This window comes from Anneissia japonica, unplaced genomic scaffold (genome assembly GCF_011630105.1).
Source record: "Anneissia japonica isolate Jap-2015-1 unplaced genomic scaffold, ASM1163010v1 scaffold1537_len634075_cov158, whole genome shotgun sequence".
Taxonomy (NCBI): domain Eukaryota; kingdom Metazoa; phylum Echinodermata; class Crinoidea; order Comatulida; family Comatulidae; genus Anneissia; species Anneissia japonica.
The window spans coordinates 592,714-600,900 of NW_022723531.1; the positions used below are offsets into that span (position 1 = coordinate 592,714).

Sequence of the window (8,187 nt, forward strand, 5' to 3'; positions counted from 1 at the left end):
CCTATTTTGGTAAACTTTTAGTATGTTGTTTTACATATAATTCAGTTTATATTTAGATCATAAAACGTTTTGTTGCAATTTTGTCCAGTCAAATCCGTATTTCCGGTGGACTACAAGGTAAAAGCAATACAAGAGAAAGCTTGGAAACAAGACATTACTTGAGGATCTCCTATACTGAACATTTTTACATAAACAAAACATAAAAAAACTAATTTAAAAGATTTTTTTTCAGATCACCAATAAAATATTAATAATCCAGCGGACCAATATCTTTTCGCGAACTCCCAAAGTTTTCGTTTACCCTCTACAAACCCCAATACAAGAGAAAGCTTGGAAACAAGATATACATTACTTGAGGATCTCCTATACTGAACATTTTTACATAAACAAAACATAAAAAACTAATTTAAAAGATTTTTTTCAGATCACCAATAAAATATTAATAATCCAGCGGACCAATATCTTTTCGCGGACTCCCAAAGTTTTCGTGGACCCTCTACAAACCCCTTGGACTTGGCGTACCTCCAATTATTTTTCGCAGACCCCTATGGACCTCCAATTATTTTTCGCAGACTTCTAAGTGGCCCCTAGGTTGGGAACCACTGGTTTTAAATGATATGTATAAAGCACGTTTACAGTACGTTGCTATTTTGTGGGACAATATCCATGGGGCGGGTCTTAGCGGAATGGCTCATTAGAATCAATGGTCTGCCATTGGCGGGTCTCTCCCATGGCACCTCCGTACGATATGCATATAAAAACGATACTTTAAACAAATATTTTAACGAATAAGTCTATTATGATTGGACAGAATTCAGCGACATATATTTTTCCACAATCGTCGTTAGTATAGGCCTATAAAAGAATGTATTGTGGCGATTTGACTTAATTCTAACTACAGAGACAGGTAAGCCAGATAGCTTGTTTTTCTTTTGATGAAAATGATGGTTTTCAAGGGTGCATCGATTGTTGTTTTCAGTCTTTGTCTGCTGATTCTCAACACAGCCAAGGTAAGCAGTTGTAATCAGGGAGCAGTGTAGTTCACTGTTCCCTGGTTGTAATAAACAAACTATTTTTCATGTATTTATGTGTTTTTAATCATGATCTTACGCTTTGTTTAGCCAGGGAACAGTTAATTGGTGCGACCGGCCTTGGTCGGTCAGTGAAACGGTGTGATGATGTGTGATTCTATTTTTTATCTGTTTTGTCGGTTATTCTGTTTGGTTAGTTTAGGTTATTTCCGGTCAAATTTATTTCCATACATTATTCACATATATTTTTCAAGCGCCTTGAGACGGTTTCGATCGTGGAAGGCGCTATATAAATATAAAATCATAAACCATAAACCATAATTCACTGTTCCATGGTTTAGCAAACCCGGCGCCCGCCAATAATGATTTTGAATAAAAATACAATTTAATTTTTGGCAAATTAGCCGACCCGCCACCACGAAAAAATGAAAATTCAGATTAAAAAAAATAACAGTTTATTTTTATATTTATTAAGCCCTCCACAGCCTTGAAATCTCCAAAAATAAAATATGTATATTTTTTCCTAATTACATAAATTTAAAGCATTTTACCAACCCATTAGAACACTGTTTATATTCACCAATAAAATTGTATTATTTTCTCCTCCGTCTGGATGATTCGCAAAACTATTTACCTAATAAAACAAAAAATTTATTTCTCCCGTCCTCCTCTGAAAACCTTTAAAAACATTAGTTCTCGAAATCAGGTATAAAAAAAGTCTCGCCTGAATATGCCTACTTACTTTACTGTTACTTTATTGTCTCTACCGACTTTTCTGGTCGCTAACATGAATGATACATCTTTCCAACTCTTGCCCCCGCCCCAAATTTTAACTATTTTTATGCCTATAACTTTCTATTGTGAAATATTTCCAAACTATTGCATATATCGGTGTTTGTTAAGCTATGCAATGAATGTTCACTACTTAAAACAATAGGCACTTTACGCAAGAGGGCGGGCAGCCGCCGAGAACGGATTGCGCACCCTATTGTTTACTGTGGTCTTCACGCTCTGATGAGCACAACACCACCGTCCACCCGTCTTCCCGTCCTGTTGCGCGAAATGCCTATTGGTTCACTTCCTGAAACAATGTTACAATCACCGAGTTGGCAAGATGGGCTATGGCACAGTATGGCTTATTTTGTTATATCTGAAAATGAAATCATAACTACTGAAGAATCTCTGCTCAAAATCTAACAATGGGGTGGGGGTGTGGGGCACGTATTCGTAATTTAGGTTTACTTCTTTCAATACATGGCGTTTTGGTATGTATTGAAATTACAAAAGTAGGCCTAATGGCAAAACGGAGAGGGGAAGACACATGTCCCCGTGCCTCTCCGTCATGCTTTTGTGGAATAGGGCTGTTTTTGACACTGTATTGGTCGGTTTGATGTTTGTTGTAAAATATAAATATTAATTTTCATTACTTAAAGGGAGAAGAAGAAAATAAAAATGGTGGAAATCCTGTGTGGAATTTCCTCTTTGGTGGTAAAGGTAATATATACTTATTTCTTTATTTTTAATTATAAAGGTGCATTCACAACAAATCCGAATTTTCGGATCTGAAAGCTTACCGAACCGATCAGAAAATCGAAACAGTGTGTCAGAATAGAGGGACGACTGCGTTCATCGATTGGGAAACAAGGTCCAAATTTTGGTTCGGATTCGATGTGAAATAGAGCTTAAACCGATGTCACGGTAACATTGATAGCTGTTTATTTCACGTCAGGATTTCTTCATAATATTACTCGAACGAAACTAAGGAGTTTGCATCCTTGAACCCTTCCTCTTGTCGAGTATTTATTTAGTCATTCTTCGTTGCATTTTTTATCTAATTCTGGGGCGGATGCTGGATTTAGCGGTAGGGGGTGCGTGCAAAAATTTAGGAAAATAGTACCTAGTAGATTACTGGAAATGACACTTTTATATAGTAAAATTTATCATTACATCCACCATTACATAGTCAAAAGTATCAGCGATTTTCGGCAACCACGGAGATCTAGTTAGTAGGCTTAAGTGTCATGTACACATAAAACTTAAACACATTCTCTTTGATGTATTTATTTTTTCCTAGTTCAAAGACGTTAGTCCACAACCACCACAGCCGCACCATGGTTGGGACCGAGATGAGAAAATTTCAAGAAATAGTACCTTAGCCGGAAATGACACGTTTATACAGTAGAATTCACCATTATAACATCATCATTATTTACCGTAGTCTAGATGAAGCGCCAGCAATTTTCTCATGATCTTTAATCAATGACTTTCGTTAACAACAGAGATCTAATAACTATGAGTGATGTGCCATAGAAAATAAAAACTAAAGAAACACTTTCTTTGATATATTTAACATACTCGACCTACCTCAAAGCCGTGTGGCCACATTCACCTCGGCCCCACCATGGTTGGGGCTGAGGTGAGAAAATTTGAGGAAATAGTACCTCAAGATGGCCGGAATTAAATGACACATTTAAATAGTAAAATTCATCATCACATCACCATTATGGTATGTTCAAAATGAAGCGCCAACAAATTCGCATGATTTTTTATCAGCTATTTTCGGCAACCATAGAGATCTAATTAGTATGTGTGTTGTATGTTACCATAGAAAATAAAACTTATAAACATTGTCTTTGTGATGTATTTACTTTACTTACTTCAAAACTGTGAGTCCACACGTCTCTTACCTCCACCACAGTTGAGTGAGCAGGGGATGAGGTGGTAAAATTTGGGGAAATTGTACCTCTAGATTGCCGGATATGACACTCTTATATAGTAAAATTAATCACTGTGATGTACCATAGAAAATACTACTTCATGTGCCGAAACTCAATCTTAACTTTGCACGCTTTTTCTCATACTTCTCAAATTATAATAAAAGCACGCGCACTCGAGTCGAATATTATAGGTAGTTCAGATGTTTGTGGGCAGAGATACAGGTATCTTGCTATAAAATAAGATGTACTCAAAAATTTTTAGGCATAGGCCTATCTCCTTGACTCACGAAAAGTGAGGGGACAAACCTTTCCCCCTTAAAACATATGTGAGGGGACGTTTAACAGGTGTGGCGCCCTGGGGGGGGGGCGGGGCCAGGCTCCTAGTCAGGAAGGTTCCCCCCCCCCCCAAACTCGGGGAGAAAAAACACAATTCGTCGGTGAGAAAAAAAAAGTATTTTTTACATATTAGTAGACTCTAAAATCGATTAAATAAGCCTTTGGAACCACTAAATTGTCAAAATTTCGGGGGAATCTTCCCCCCACCCAGACCACTTTCGAGGCATTTAAAGCGACGTTCGAACACGCCCACTTTTTTCTCGTCGGGGAAATTTTCTCCCTCGTCGGGGATATCGGCACCTCGTCAGGAGACATCGGACCACCCCCACCCCCACCCCCCGTCGGGAAAATCCTGGCGCAACCCCTAGACGTTTACCCCTTCCCCTCAATCATCTATTAAGTGCATTTTGGCATGTCTTTGTTTAATGTTATTATAATTTTGTATGGTTTTTGGCTGTGAAAAAACCAAAGGCGACCTCCATATTATAATCATAAACACTGTCAGAATGAATCACTATCTACGAGTATGAGGCGCAAGTAACAGTTTTATAATAAAGTAGTAGAGTATAATATTTTTCCGATCCAAAACACAAAAACTGTGGTGACGTCCTTAAACCACAATCGCTTCTCAATGATCCTCACAAAGGATTTTATTCTTTGTATTTTGTTGGACGCACCTTCACAACTATGGATTGTACCAGTACTGTTTAAAAAAAAAGGTGTAGTTTCCGAATAAAATACACGTACAATCCTGGGGTCCCGGCCGAAGCTCTTGGTGGAACTTGATTTGAACCCTTGTCGGACTTGATGGGCCATCTGTCAGCAAATTTCCTCCACAATAATTAATCATATGGCAGTTGCTAAATACCACGACTTCAACCGAGGGAGGTGTGGCTTTTTAAGGTGACCTCATGAATAATCTTAAGCAGTAGCCCGTAGTTTTGGGATTGGCCTCCTCCATTTGAGATTTTTTTAGAATTGGACGGCTAGACGTTTAGATAGCACCTGAAAAGTTAAACTTTAAAATTATTAGAAAGCGTATTTTACCAGTAGTACAGTGGCGGATCCATTAATTAAAAAATAGAGGGAGAGGTATTCACGGATAAAAGATCTATACCAAGAAAATAAGGGGAAGAAAATTTGTGATTATGGCACCTCGAGATGGCCGGAAATTGCACTCTCAGACTTAAAATTTGAATATAATTTTCTTTATATATTCATTTTTTAAAAACAATTTAGGGGTGGGGCGGGCCGGCTGGGCCCCCTTGAATCCGCCACTATAATGTGTACACACGTGAAGCACACACACACACACACACACAAGACGAGTGAACAATTTTTCACGGTTAATCCTATTCATCTTCCCTCCACCACACCCACCCAAAGATTCGACACTGTAGAAATAGCTACCAAAAACCGATGGCATCTATGTTTTGATCTACTGATTTGCAATCAAGGAGGTAATACCTGCTTGATGTAGTTGCTCACGTGGCAACTGACGTTCCATTTCAACTTCAATTTAATTTTCATAAAACATGCATAAAAATCAGTGATGACTGTTCATAGGCCATAACTAGAATTAGGGCATATCAGTGATTATAACCTTTTTAGGAGTTTAATTTTATGTAACTATATTTATAGATTTTTAAAATATAATTTCAGTACTTTATATCCAATTTCATATTATATATACTGTAATAATTTACTATTTTTAAGCAGTTCTTTAATCTTTGTCGATAGTCGGACAGCCCCTCGATGGCAAGCATTCTTCAATTAGGCAATCCTGTCATATATATTATATACCCTTAAGTGGCTCCTGTTATTTTGGCAAAATAAATGATTATGACGACCAGCAAAAAAATATTTAAATATGTCTATCAAAATGTAATCAACATTAGTGACGCTAATATTATTTAGGTTACATTTATGTTATTCATGTATTAAATTTGTGTGGGTAAAACGATAATAAAAGAACAAAATATCTAAGTATTTTTTTCTTGAATTTTGCAAAGAGAAACAACAAGTGATTTTCGAGATCACATAATCGAAATTATATCATACTAAACGTTTCTTTGCCAAAAATCCTCCTATCATTATTGTTTATAGTAATAAATATTTAAATAGTATTATGTTAAGTCATTTTCGTTTGTAAATTGAGAGTAGGCCAACACCAAATTATCACTCTGAAAATTATTGTTTAAAAAGTGAAGTGCAATCATTTGTCTTCTTTATTCACTGGTCTTGTTAATTCTGTATCATTTTTCCTGCCTACTTTATCAAAATCAGTGCTGGCAGTCCAATATTGAACAGCCAGTATCATTACTTTTAGCTTTCGTCGGCTTTACCGATTTCAATGATCTGTAAATAGAGTATCTGGATTGTTCTTTAAAATTGAATATGAACGAGCACACCTGATATTATAAATTTGATTATTATTATTTATAAATATTAAAATAGTATAGGTCAGTTGGCCGCAATATATAGGCCCTAAACTGATATTGTGTAGGCCTAAAATAAAGAGCAAAACATAACTTTTTTGACAAAGACAGGTCTTTTAAGTCATAGAACCTTTAACATTCCAATTTTAATTTCTATGTATTCGCATTTAATTATCAAGCGCGCATGAACACGCGCAAATATTAGAATTCTAAAGATAAATTCTAAATCACGCTTTTAATATAAATATCATAAACACAATTAAACATGTGAAAATAATGTGTAATGTACGTAACTCGTATACTTTGCATATATTCATCAGAAAGATTTGGACACAAAATGGACGGTGTATATCACGTGACTTTCGCAAACTCTTTATGGCTCTGCTCTGGACGAGGAATCCATTGTCCACTACAGTGGCGCACGCCCAATTCAAACTTAATACGGTTGAGGTTAGGAATAATAATATCTAAGTGGCTGGAAATGGCACTCTAATTACAAGACGGTTATACGAACGCCGGCCGACGCATCCACATCCACTCTCCCTGACGTTATCTGGAGATCCATTGGCAGACTGAGCGGATTGTCACTAAAAATGATCCGTTGTGCACGCGCCGAGCCTCGTCGCGTTTCTGCATGATGAATTAAAGTCGGCACACACCCGTCGGCGTACAGCATTTAGCCCTTTCGTAAACCCGCTGTGCTATCCCTGATCCACCGTGCAAAAACTGTAGTTTCTCCACATTTGCTAGACTTTTGCGTCGTAAACGCAATCGAGTTTGTAAAATAGAACAAAGCATATTTCCGATCCTGGCTTACACAGTTTGTGAATAGGAAGGCGTATTCCTGGCTTATCACAGTTTGTGTCATGGGTTTCCAACGGGTGGTCCGTTCCCTTACCACGCCTTCTCTAGACCCTGCTTACGCCACCACTGGTGATCCATGTACATCTGCTCACAGGTAACGCCAACGTCTCTGGCGCACAAACGCATATTTAATTCTCGCCCCTTTGTAGACATCCATTCGTTCATTCATTCATTTATTCAAACGATAAGACAGATAAAACATTCGCAGAATAAAATGTGATTTTATATATTCTATTTAAATCAAGAATATGTTTACATTCTTTATATAAAATGAAATGTGATTTTATATATTCTATTTAAATTAAGAATAATGTTTACATTCTTTCCATGTTTCTTTTGTGTATAGAAACTCACACGTACAATTCCCCGCTAAAACCGCCGATGACGACGGGTGAATCAGGAAATGCAAGCACAGCTTACGTTCGTTGGGGTCGGGATGTCTGCAACCCAGATACCTCGGAAACGGTATACACTGGTATGAAACAGTAATTACACAGATCGGATATAGCTTTGAGCATTACCGGTACCTGTTAACTAAATTGAACACATTATTCATACAACTGGAATACTAAAAATACTTGTCTCTTATACACATCTAGATGTGTATAAGAGACAGATTTAGCCCTTTCGTAAACCCGCTGTGCTATCCCTGATCCACCGTGCAAAAACTGTAGTTTCTCCACATTTGCTAGACTTTTGCGTCGTAAACGCAATCGAGTTTGTAAAATAGAACAAAGCATATTTCCGATCCTGGCTTACACAGTTTGTGAATAGGAAGGCGTATTCCTGGCTTATCACAGT

General features: G+C 37.2%; 1 protein-coding gene across 1 annotated transcript in view; it reads left to right on the forward strand.

The window, feature by feature from the left end:
- Nucleotides 1-857: 857 nt before the first annotated feature.
- LOC117112252 (short-chain collagen C4-like) overlaps nucleotides 858-8,187 on the forward strand; it is a 9,008-nt gene continuing 1,678 nt past the window's right edge. Inside the window, exons 1-3 of the mRNA XM_033255325.1 lie at nucleotides 858-1,010; nucleotides 2,465-2,525; nucleotides 7,733-7,861. Of these exons, the coding sequence (XP_033111216.1) occupies nucleotides 936-1,010; nucleotides 2,465-2,525; nucleotides 7,733-7,861 (265 nt within the window). The 5' untranslated portion in view covers nucleotides 858-935. The remainder of the gene's footprint in view (nucleotides 1,011-2,464; nucleotides 2,526-7,732; nucleotides 7,862-8,187) is intronic.